Source organism: Lupinus angustifolius, unplaced genomic scaffold (assembly GCF_001865875.1).
Source record: "Lupinus angustifolius cultivar Tanjil unplaced genomic scaffold, LupAngTanjil_v1.0 Scaffold_210_50, whole genome shotgun sequence".
NCBI lineage: Eukaryota > Viridiplantae > Streptophyta > Magnoliopsida > Fabales > Fabaceae > Lupinus > Lupinus angustifolius.
The window spans coordinates 29,847-42,672 of record NW_017726974.1 but is presented as its reverse complement, the minus strand read 5'-3'; the positions used below and the strand labels follow the sequence as shown (position 1 = coordinate 42,672).

The 12,826-nt window shown below is 32.6% G+C and overlaps 2 protein-coding genes across 2 annotated transcripts; both read left to right on the top strand.

Annotated features, from left to right (window-relative positions):
• The first annotated feature begins 734 nt into the window (after positions 1 to 734).
• Positions 735 to 1,552, top strand: LOC109340628 (uncharacterized mitochondrial protein AtMg00810-like). The gene is made up of 2 exons (XM_019578349.1): positions 735 to 822; positions 927 to 1,552. The coding sequence occupies exons 1-2, from the start codon at positions 735 to 737 to the stop codon at positions 1,550 to 1,552; spliced, it is 714 nt and encodes a 237-aa protein (XP_019433894.1).
• Positions 1,553 to 3,657: 2,105 nt separating this feature from the next.
• LOC109340627 (FK506-binding protein 4-like) lies at positions 3,658 to 4,694 on the top strand. Its single transcript, XM_019578348.1, has 2 exons — positions 3,658 to 3,954; positions 4,475 to 4,694. Exons 1-2 carry the CDS (start codon positions 3,769 to 3,771, stop codon positions 4,622 to 4,624), a joined length of 336 nt encoding a protein of 111 aa, XP_019433893.1. The 5' UTR covers positions 3,658 to 3,768; the 3' UTR covers positions 4,625 to 4,694.
• Positions 4,695 to 12,826: the final 8,132 nt, after the last annotated feature.

Genomic DNA, 12,826 nt, shown 5'->3' with positions numbered 1-12,826 from the left:
TTCATACCAGTGTTCCAAAACTAAGAATGAAACATCTCATTCTTTGCCTATTGATGATATGATGGACACTGACCTTAATGACATGCAAACACCACTTGACTTCACTCTCGACAGGGGGGTAAAAGTACTGCAACAACCACAGGTGAAGCTTCCAAAAATCAAGACTCTAAACATTCAACTGTGAATAGTCCCATGGTTGACATCTTAGATGTCAGTTTTGTGATTCCAGACACCACAATGCCCAATAATCCTGATGAAAATCCATTACTTGGACGCGGACATCATGTAAAATAGCCATCAACGAGACTTCAAGGGTATATAACAAACACAATGCAGAAGTTGAGTCTTATCCCTAGTTCATCATCTCCATCACATCCTTCAGGTAGTCCCTATCCTATTGCTCACTATGTAAACTACGACAAATTTTCTTTGCTACACAGATACTTCCTTATAGAAATCACTATAGAAAACGAACCTTTGTATATTCATGAGGTGGTAAAAGATGCTAGATGGAGACATGCCATGCAAGATGAGATTAATGCTCTAGAACAAAATGATACATGGAGCACACAACAATTGCCTCTGGGAAAGAAAGCTCTTGATGCAAATGGGTGTATCGCATCAAATATAATTCTGATGGTACCATTAAGTGCTTTAAAGCTCGTTTAGTTGCTCTGGGAAATCACCAACATGAAGGCATAAATTACACTGAGACTTTTGCTCATGTCGCCAAGATGGTGACTGTGAGCATTGTTCTTGCCGTAGTTGCGGCCAAATCCTGGGAGCTCCATCAAATGGATGTCCATAATGCTTTTCTCCATGGTGATATCCACGATGAGGTGTTCATTTGTATGCCTCCTGGATTTTCAGTTACCTCCTCAAACATGATGTGCAAACTGCGAAAATCGTTGTATGGATTGAAGTAGGCTTCGCGTTGTTGGTTTACCAAGTTGTCTCAGGATCTTGTTTCCGATGGCTTTCAACAATTATGCCTGGATCATTCTTCTTCACTTTGTATCCAGGAAGAGTTCAACTTACCATTCTATTTTATGTTGACGATCTAATTTTTGTCGGCAATAATTCTTCAGCCATCATAAGATTCAAAACCTATCTCAACAAATGCATCCACATGAAAGATCTTGGAACATTAAAATATTTTTTGGGTATTGAGGTTGCTCGTAGTCCTACAAGCATCTATCTTTGCCAGTGTAAATATACACTACATATTATTTCTGAAGCTGGTCTTCTTGGCATTAAACCTGCTAATACTCCATTAGAGAAAAATCACCATTTGTCATCGGTTGATGGATCTCTTTTTGACAATCCGGAGCGCTATCGTCATTTGGTTGGGCACATGATCTATCTTTGTCTCACACGCCCAGAGTTGTCATTTAGTGTGAATACCTTATCTCAGTTTATGCAAGAGCCTCATACAATGCATTGGGACGCTGCTCTTCCCATGGTTCGATTTCTCAAGGTTAATCCAGGACAAGGTATCTTGCTTTCGAATCTCTGTAATCTCCATCTTCATAGGTGGTGCGATTATGACTAGGTTGGTTGCCCTTTCATCCATTGATCTCTGACTTGTTGGCTTGTCCAACTGGGCCAATCTACTATTTGTTGGAAAACAAAACATAGTTTCTCGCTCCTCGACTGAAATTAAGTATCGTTCTATGGCCACAACTACTTGCGAACTCAAATGGTTAAAATGAATTCTTTCTGATATTGGCATTGCTCATCCCCAACCTATGATCCTTAACTGTGATAGTTAGGCAGCATTGCACATTGCCAAAAATCTAGTGTTTCATGAACGCACCAAGTACATTGAAAACGATTGTCATTTTATTCATAATGATGTTCAAAATTGGAATATCCTTCCTACCTATGTCTCCACCACTGTATAACTAGTAGACATCTTCACCAAAGCTTTAGGCAAACCTCAGTTCAATTTCTTTCTGGGCAAGTTGGGCATTCAAAATCTTCATGCTCCCACTTGAGGGGGTAATACCATAAAACAAGCTAACAAAGTTTGTTATTTCATTCAAATTAAAGTTTAGTTTTGTTAATGCTTAAGAGATATTCTAGGAACTTGTTAATGATCATAAGAGATTCTAGGAACAGATTTAAATTTGTTATAATATTATTTAAATTTGATAACTCATGTGAATGCTTAGAAGATATTCTAGGAACTTGTTAATGTTTAGATTTATTAATGATCACGAGACATCATTGATGAATAAAAGCATCTAAATCCATTCATTTATAGATAATTCATGTGCATATATCTTTTAATTAAATAAGATTTAATGGTTCATATTAACTATTGTCATTTCTTTTATATATATATATATATATAGCCTCTCAAACCACTAACTCATGATACTGAGAACAATTTGAGTGGTTCATTCCGTTAATACTATATATGACTCTATGCCAGCACCAACAAAATATGTGTTCATTCTATCTCAAATCTTAATTTCTAATATGGGGGTTCAGGATATATGTTTATGCAAACTCAAATGTACAATATTAATATAGGGGGAAGCGTAGGAACTTTTTTATTGAAAATTAATTCATTCTTATCCCCAGCAAAATAATTAACATGATAGTCCACCCCACCACCTTCACACAGAAGGAGACATTGAATCAGATACAATAATCAATTTATTATTTATTTTATTTAAACAAATATTTTAACCACTCGAGGAACTTCAATTTCAATTCTTATTTTTCTTAATTCTAGTTTATAAGATTCATAAATTGAATCATTTACAATAATCAATATATTAAAATAAATAGTTTAACCACTCAAATTTAGTTGAGGAATTTCAATTCTTATTTTGCTTAATTCTAATTTAGAGAATCATAAATGTCTTTTTAACACATGGGGGCTGGCTACATGCTATGCAAATTACAATAAGTTTAGCTGATAGGAGTACTAAAATGATCTCTTGTACAAGATGAAAAGCCAGAATTACCTTGTCTCTGTAATGTATATTAGTTATAAGGATCAATGACATTTTGAAAAAGAAAAGAAAATGATATATCCTAAAAAAATTAGTAAATAAATTCTCTTATATTCACACAAAAAAAATCACATGTTTCACTTATAACACAATCACAAATAAACGAAGTATTATCTTATTGTATATAATGTCATCTTTACATACATGTAAAATAATTTATAAGCAAATTCAATAGGAGAATTTAACCTTTTTGAACAAAATTAACTGAGAAGCAAACCAAAACCGCAGAATTTTATTGTTTTTCATATTTATGTAAACCACATGTAGCTATTTTAGTACTAACGTAATATTTATGCATTGACGGTATAAAGATTTGTATATATTTATTATATCATTCATTTAAATTATATTTCATAAAAAGTTAATGATAATTAAATATAAATTGTGGACAATATATTAAAGCAAATATTTGGTTGATTGACTACAATCACAACCTGTTTCACTTTAATTTCCAAGTTTCATCCAATAGGAGGAAGGTTGCAATCCTTTGCTAAATATGAGCAAGGAATTAAAGTAATGATAACCGTTGGCCTCCTCAAAATTATGCAAGCCAATAATAATAGGAAGGCAACAATTCAAAACAAAGGTGATAGGACCCTTTATAAACCCTTTTAGGGGTCAATAGTATACTATATCATTAACTTTTCATAACATTGTTAGAGTGCTTTCTCTCATTAACAAATAGGGAGAACAATCAAGAAGGAAAACTTGATTCATTCTCCCAACTATTCAAACATTGAACATGGGCAATTGTGGTAGTAATCCTAAGACCAATGAAGGTCCGGAGCCGGTTGCTCAACCTATAATTGAAGAGGTTAAGGTTGAGCAACAGCCCGAGAAGAAGAATGAAGAAAAGGTTGAGGCCAAGATAGAGGAGATTCCACAAGTCTCTTCTGACGATAAATCCTTGCACACCTTGCTCAATGAGGTACTAATTTTTCTTCTTGTTGAAATTAGTCTCTCTTTATAATGAACATAACATAATAAAGGTCGTTTAGATGCCTTTTGATTTTTAGATAAAAGAACATTATCTCAATGATGAAGAATATTACTAACATGGATACTTGCATACAAAAAATCATACATAATAATATTTGTTGAGAACAACTAAGGAGGCACTCTTTATAGTATAGACATTGACAATGTAAATTAATATGAATATGGGTGAAAATTGAAATATCAAGTATTTGAAACTAGAGTAATATATCATATATAAATATGAGTGTAACACTGGGCAATTTTACAAATAATCTCTCATGGATTTATCGGTGTCGTGCTCTTTTTCTTGGTGGGACAACAAGGTGTTGGTCAATGATTCAATTTTTTGGAGCATACTTGTCGGAAGGAACAGTCTAACCCTGTAATTTTTCTTGGATTTTGTCTAATTTAATACCTAAAAACTTCGAAATTCTCATAAAAAAATATCAATATTATTTTACTGTCATCAGAATGTAGAGGAGGCCCAGAAGGGTGAGGAAGTGAAAGGTGAGATTGCTGAGGTTAAGGCAGAACCCAAGAAAGAAGAACCCAAGACTGAGGAGGTAAAGGTTCAAGAAGAGAAGCCCAAAACAGAAGAGGCAAAGAAGACTGAGGCCTAGAGATAAAATTTGCACACATTAAATTTTAATGTGGAGTTTAACATCCAAGAAAATTTACACTGTTAATACATTATCTATTATTCTTTGTATTAATTAATTTTACTTATAAATTAATAATAATTAATATATGAATGATAGATAATATAATAACAATGTAATTCTTACACCGTCAGAAGATCAATGAGCCACATCTTCTATCTCAAGATATGTATCACTTCATGTACCCTATTTCTTATTAGATAGAAAAATAAAATAAAAATTAAATATATATTAACTTTACGTTTTCTGATCAATGAAAATTAAAGAGTACACTGAGTGGTACACATTTTGGATAGAAGATATGCTCTCGCAACATAGGATGTAATTATTGGAACTCACAGCACATGTCTCAAAGTTTGTATATCCCATGTACCACTTGTTTTTTAATTGTTTATAAAATTAAAATATAAATTAAATATATATTGACTCCATATTTTTTGGCCAATAAAAATCAACTAGTATATGAAGTGATATATTTTTTGGATAAAAGATGTGTTCCCTAGTAATTGGAGTGTACAAATTTGTTGCTTTTTCAGTTTTGTGCTTCAAAGGGGATTGATTAGAATTGTGATGCGAATTGACTAAACTGGTTTAGGGTTTTTTATTTGATGAGTTTTAATCGTTTGGCAATGTATATTTTTTCCTCACTCAAAGAAAGCATTTTGACGTATTAATGAGGTTGTGATTTTTATTTTTGCCCAAAATAGAGCTTCATTAAATAAGTCCATTAATTGTGGAGATGTAAAAGAATAGGTGCATTATTGAAGCTTAACCTAACTGAATAACCTACTACGTTTGTTTTTAGCTAAATAAACAAATTCAAAATAGAAATTTAAATTGATTATTTAAATGAGTCAATTTTAATTTAAGTTATATACCTCAGAAGAGCTCGCAAATAGCTTGTATACATGAACTATTAACATTTTGAGGTTTTTATCCACTAGTTTAAAAAAAATCAATAACATTCTTATAAATCTATATACTAATATATAAGATCAAAATACCCCAATTTTTTCTTATAAATCTATATATTAATATATAAAATCAAAATACCCCAATTTTTTCCTCGTTACTAACTATGCTAAAATTGTCTTTTAATAACGAACATTCAACAACCTCATATGAAATGCGTTATTCAATAATAAACATAGCTCAAGCGAACGATATTCAACAACATTCATTGAAACAGACATCATTGTATCTATACAATCAAAAATACTTAATAAACATACAATGTTGATTTTATAATATACAGATTCAACAACGCTCAATGAAGCAATCACTAATTCACACATATTTCATAGTGTTTTCTATGGTGACCACTATTGAATTGAGTGTTTTCTATAGTGACATTTCATATAGCTAGTTTTAGGACCGACATATTTGAAAATATTATTAATTCTATTAAATATTAATTGCAAATTCCTATACTATTGTCAATTATTTAGATATAAATATTGAAATAAAAGTAAAAAAAAAAAATATATATATATATATATATATATATAAATAAATAAGAATGTTATTTCTGTATTCTATTATTTAAACTACTAAAGATTTTAAATTATTTATATTACATATTCTATCTATTAACATTCTAATTAAAATATTCTATTAAATTTTGCACATATAATTTTTACATTAATTAAACAAAAGTTAGATATGAGTTTATTGTAAGAACGAATATAGTAATGTTTGACTATTAAAAAAAAGAATCAACATCACTCATTGTAGTGAGCACCGTTAAAAGTGTAGATTCAACAATACTCATTATAGTGTGTTTTGTTGAAAATGTAGATTCGATTATGCTTTTTGTGGTAAGTGTTGTTGATGTTATTTAATATTTAAACAGAAAACTTCATACATCTTCCCCTCACACTCTCATATCGTTCATTCTCTCAAAGCTAAAGAAAACATTCACGCGACACTGAACTTCCATGATGTTGAACTTCAACATACTGACATTTCACGACATTCAATAACTGAGCTCCCACGACACTAAACTTCAACATATTGACCTTCCACGACATTCAACAACTGATGCTTGAGTGCATTCAACAAAATATGAGTTTTTTGTTTTGTTTTTCCATTCGCATGTATCTCTGTGTGTTACTGTCAATTATAAGAAGTGATTTTGAATGACTTATCAATGCTTTGGACATGCATAAAATGTGAAAATAAGTAGTGTGTGACATTAGTAGGATGGACTGTGACTAGAAAGTGATAAAAATTGGAATCTTAAATTTCTGTGTTACATAATCAAACTATATTTTTATTAGGATTTCAAAGTATGACACACAACTTTTGTACAAAACAAAACTTTTATCTTAAGTTTGTTTGTTGCAGATAAAAAATGAAATCTCATAGTGGTTTTGATGGTACCCGACCCTGAGTAGCCAAAAAAAGAGTAGACATGGGATGACCTCTATAAAGAAATTGATTCGTAGAAGAAGTAAGAACCTCAAGTTACCATTAGAATGGAATATAAAAAAGTCAACCATGTAATAAGAAGTATAGCAATACGATGGTGAACTACATTGGAGTGGTGGTTAGACAAGTGGTGCCAATACCATTCAACAATTGGAATGATAAAATGTTCAATAGTCTAAAGGATAACATTCGAAATGATATAACAATAATTAACTTTAACCTATAGCTTATTCATATTTCTTTACGTATGTGTTTACTATAACTTTATATTTATCTTTTTCAGCCGACTTTTGATATTGGTGAGGATCGTAAAGATTACATACTTAAAACTCCCGACATGAGTCATAGACTATTGAGAATCGCTACTAGAAAGTATATCAGAGATGTTGAGGGAAACATAAACCTTAAACCTCCACAAAATATGAAAATATCATCAATGAGACTGATTGAAGGGTGTTTGTGACTAGACATATAGATGACGAGTTTTTCTTGATAAAATAATTATCCTTTTTGCTATAATTTATTCTTATTGTTTGATGTATGATAAAAATATGCACATTGATATAATTACTGTTCGTTTTCACGGAAAGCACGTGAAGAAAACTATAAAAGAGCATCAAAACCATTGTATCCATATAGAGCTCATGAGCAGGTATTGAAGATTTGATGAAAAAATTGTAAGTATGATTATTTAATTTTACCTTACAATATTACAAGTAAAAAATAGCATTGGAAGGAAGAGTAACACTAAAATCCAACTAACTATATATCGTTGGCCATATTGTATAAGTGAACCTTAAAGTAAAAAATAGATGACAATAAGACTCAGAAAGTTCATTACAAAAACTGCAAAGAATACCATTATTGTGTGTTGGGATAATACATGTTAGATTTTTCATGGTTCCACATCCAAGAATCGGGAACATTCTCATGGAGGACACACTCCTGAATTTCCCTTGTAAAATTATAAATCAGTATGAGCTCCCTAGAAAAAAGTTGTCTTCTCCAGGTTAAGTTCCACTCTCACATCCCGTCCCACCAGCTACCTAAGTCACTAATGGAAGTAGCCTTATACAATCCAAGTTTATAAAACCTACTATACTTGGACCTATGATCACAGGGGCCTAACCAATTGTGGTGCAAGAATTTAATAGTCTTCATGTCACCAGTTTTACGAACAACACTATTACAAAACTAGTTAGTATTATCCTTCCCTCGGATCTCAAGATGATAGAAGTCTTTGAACTAAGGCGAGATTTTCGAAGAATAAGTAGTAGCCCATCCACTCACTGAGTCACGGATAACTTGACCGTATTTAGACTTTAACACTCTCTTGCAAAGGTTATCATCTTCATAAAGTAGTCTCCATTTCCACTTGCTTAGAAGAATAAGGTTAAAGAGATTAATGTCTTTCGCCACAAGTTTGCCTGTAGATTTCTCTTTGCATACGTTATCCCACTGAACCCAATTGACTTTCCTAGTATCCTTAGACTCACCCCAGAGGAAGTCATATTCAATTTTTTGAATACGGTGGATGACAACGGTAGGAGCTTTATAGATAGACAATAAGTAGACATGTAAAGCAGATAAAACTACGTTGATCAGAATGATATGATCATGGAAAGAGAAATGTTTGAATTTTTAAACAAATAGTCTAGATTTCAACTTGTTGAAGAGTGGACCAAGCCCCACAACACCTGTGATTAATACACACATGGATCCCAAAATAAGAGATAGAGTGATTTCTAACCTTGCAATCCAATGAGTTAGGCAAGACTTACATCTCATCCTCAAGAACGTTCATCCCAAACAACATGCTTTTAGAAAAGTTAACCTTAAGGCTAGAAAAAAGCTCGAATAATTGTAGGATGCATTTTACTGGAAGGATATTCTACTCCAAACATTCCCTAATCAAAATAGCATCATCAACAAATTGGAGAAGGAAGACATCAACATCATCAAAGCCCAACTTGTAATGTAGGAAAAGACGTTGGCTAATGACTTGTCGTATAATAATAACGAGGAGAATCAATATATTTCCTAGCATGTGTCATTTTCCACCAATAAATAAGGTGGAAACCACACATTAAAGACACGTAGAAAAATGTAATAGATACACTTTGGAAGAGTGTCTAGGTTCGCGTGCATTTTTTGTTGCTACTAGCTGTCGGACATACACCATCACACATATGACACTATCTAATTGGCCCACCCATCATTTTATTCCATATTCTGTAGGACGATGTTGCTAGTCCTAGACAAGTAGTCCACATGTCCATGTCTAGTAGGATCGACAAGTCCCTCCAAAACTCTTTGTCACTCTGGCCTCTTTGAATCCTAGGAACTCGTGTGTCGACATATGTTTCTTTCCCTCTTTTTCTGCACCAACCATTCAAATATTTTCCCTTCATTTTTTCCTCTACTAGATGTTGGGCACACACCATCACACATATGACACTATCTGATTTGCTCACCTGCCATTTTCTTCCGTATTCTGTAGGACGATGTTGCCAATCCTAGACAAGTAGTCCACGTGCCCACGTCTAGTAGGATCGGCACGTCTCTGCAAAACTGTTTGTCACTGTAGCCTCTTTGAATCCTAGGAACTCGTGCGCCGACATATGTTTCCTTCCCTCTTTTTCTACATCAACCATTCAAATATTTTCCCTTCATTTCTTTATATTTTTATTTCTAATTTTATGGTTTTTTTTAAAAAATAATCCTAATAAAGATAATTTTAATTAAGTAATAATTATAGTGGTTTTAATAATAAAAATAATCTTAATAATGAACTGATATTAAGAGTAAAATATATTTAATACTAAGGTAGTTAATTATTTAAATAATCATTAATTGTAATAATAAAATAATAAATGAATTTTTTTAATACAAAATGACTTTAATAAATTCTTTAGAAGAATATTTTTCATAATAATTAATAAAATAAAATATTTACTATACTTAATAATTGATTTCTTAAAGTAAATTACAATAAAAATGAGAGGATTGTAATTCCCCTTCTTTTTCTCGAATCATCTTCAAATGCTACTGACGGTTACTTCTACACGATTTAATAAATAAATAAAAATAAATAAATAATAATAACAATAAATGTTATCTTTAATCATAAATAAAAAATTTACTAATAGTGTGTGAGTGTGTGCATGTACGCACACACGTGCACACACAATTTAGTCATGCAAGCTCTCTTGCATGAAGGGGCCATTACTCTATATTTTGTTTCAGCACTCAATATAGCCACACCATTTTGTTTTTACTCTTTTAAGAGATAAGGTTATCTCGAATAAGAACACAATAATCTAAAATTGGCTTTAATGTTAGATCTTTGTAATCATTTAAACATGTTATACAATTAATTAAACAACATATTTAGATCATTATGCAGCGAAAACTAAAATAGATCAAGAATACCAACCTCCAACCATTGTTATTTGATTCTCAATTGTCTTTCACGAGCACTTTGTCTTGCAATGAAACACTGTGATTACAGTGAGTAAATTCTGAGTTTGGTTTTCTAAACCTCACTCAACGCGATGGTGTTTGTTTTTTACCACAGGAGTAGGATTAGTTACCCAAAACAGAGAGCAGCCTATTCTGATTTATAGACCTTTATCCATCATAAAGGTCATCAGAGCGGAACAGGTCATGGATAGTGGGAGTGCAAGTTTTTCTCTCCACATAACCATTTTGTAACTGGTACTAAGATAATGGGTTTAATATGTACAGAAAATGGACCACGTTTGGAAACCAATTTTCCAATAAATATGCAAAGGATTTACACTGAAATGCATATTCAAAAACAGAATAAATCTGTTGAGAAAATCATGAGAAATTCTATATTCTCCCACTTGGTCCATTTAACCCACTTGGTCCATTTAACCCACCATCAATCATAACAAGAAACACAATACATGAATCATGACTATAAGTCCTCTAATAACGAGTAATACCTATCATGTATCACAATATATCAAGTCTCTCAATATATGCTCTTTACTTAATGAATAAACCATATGTTTATTCTAGGTCAAAACTAAATGACATTTCTCAAAATAAACAGATATGTGCACAAAAACATATGAGAAAACATCAAACTGAATAAAAGTTTCAGTGAAAACAATAAATGTACATACAATGAAAATTACATCATGGAACCAAGTCTCATTCGTACTACATGATCCTTAAAGTTCTTTGGTGGCATGCCTTTAGTCAAAGGATCAGCAATCATCAACTCAGTACTAATGTGTTCAATGACCACTTTCTTTTCCTTCACACGCTCTCTTATGGCTAGATATTTAATGTCGATGTGCTTACTTCGACTTCCACTCTTATTGTTCTTAGCCATAAAGATCGCAGTTGAGTTGTCACAATACATCTTCAATGGCCTAGAAATAGAGTCCACAATTCTAAGTCCATATATGAAACTTTTCAACCATACACCATGCGAGGTAGCCTCAAAACAAGAAACAAACTCAACTTTCATAGTGGAAGTAGCAGTCAATGTCTGCCTTACACTTGACCAAGACACAGATCCATCAGCTAGCATAAAAATATAACCGGATGTTGATTTCCGGGTATCAATGCAGCCAGCGTAGTCTGAATCAGAGTAGCCAATTACTTCCAGATTATCAGTTCGTTTGTACATGAGCATGAAGTTCTTTGTTCCTTGAAGGTATCTCATTACCTTCTTTGCAGCTCTCCAATGGTCAATGCCTGGATTAATCTGATATCTTCCCAAAACTCCAATAGCATATGATATGTCAGGTCTGGTGCAAACCTGAGCATACATAAGGCTTGCAACAGCTGAAGCATATGGGATATTTTTCATCTGTTCCCGCTCAAAATCATTTTTTGGGGCACTGACTCAAATCAAGTTTGTCTCCCTTCATAATGGGAGCTACACTTAGTGAACAATCCTTCATATTAAATCTATCTACAACTTTGTTGATATAAGTCTCTTGAGACAAGCCCAAAATGCCTCTAGATCTTTCTCTATGGATCTTAATGCCAATGACATAAGATGCCTCTCCCATATTTTTCATATCAAAATATTTTTCACCTCATCATTAGTTGCAAGCAATATATCATCCACATATAGCACAAGAAAACAAATCTTACTCTCACTAACCTTTTGGTATATGCATTCATCCTTGATGTTCTCTTCAAAACCAAATGAGGTGATTACCTCATGGAACTTAAAATACCATTGGCGGGAGGCTTGTTTTAATCCATAGATGGATTTATTAAGCTTGCAAACTAAATGCTCACCATCACTAGAAGAGAATCCTCCAGGTTGTTTCATGTAAACCTTTTCCTCTAGATCACCATTCAGGAAAGCTGTTTTCACATCCATTTGATGTAACTCAAAGTCAAAATGAGCTACTAATGCCAAAATTATTCGAAGAGAATCCTTTTTAGACACAGGAGAAAAATTCTCCTTGTAGTCGATTCCTTGTCTTTGAGTGAATCCTTTTGCGACAAGTCTTGCCTTATGTCTCTCAATGTTGCCTTGTGAGTCTTTCTTAGTTTTAAAAACCCATTTACATCCAATGGCTTTAACACCATCAAGCAAGTCAACGAGATTCCAGACTTTGTTAGATGTCATTGAATCCATCTCATCTTTCATGGCATTGATCCATAAGTTTGATTCCTTACAACTCATGGCTTGTGAAAACGTCTCAGGATCATTTTCAGCTCCTAAATTATAGTTCG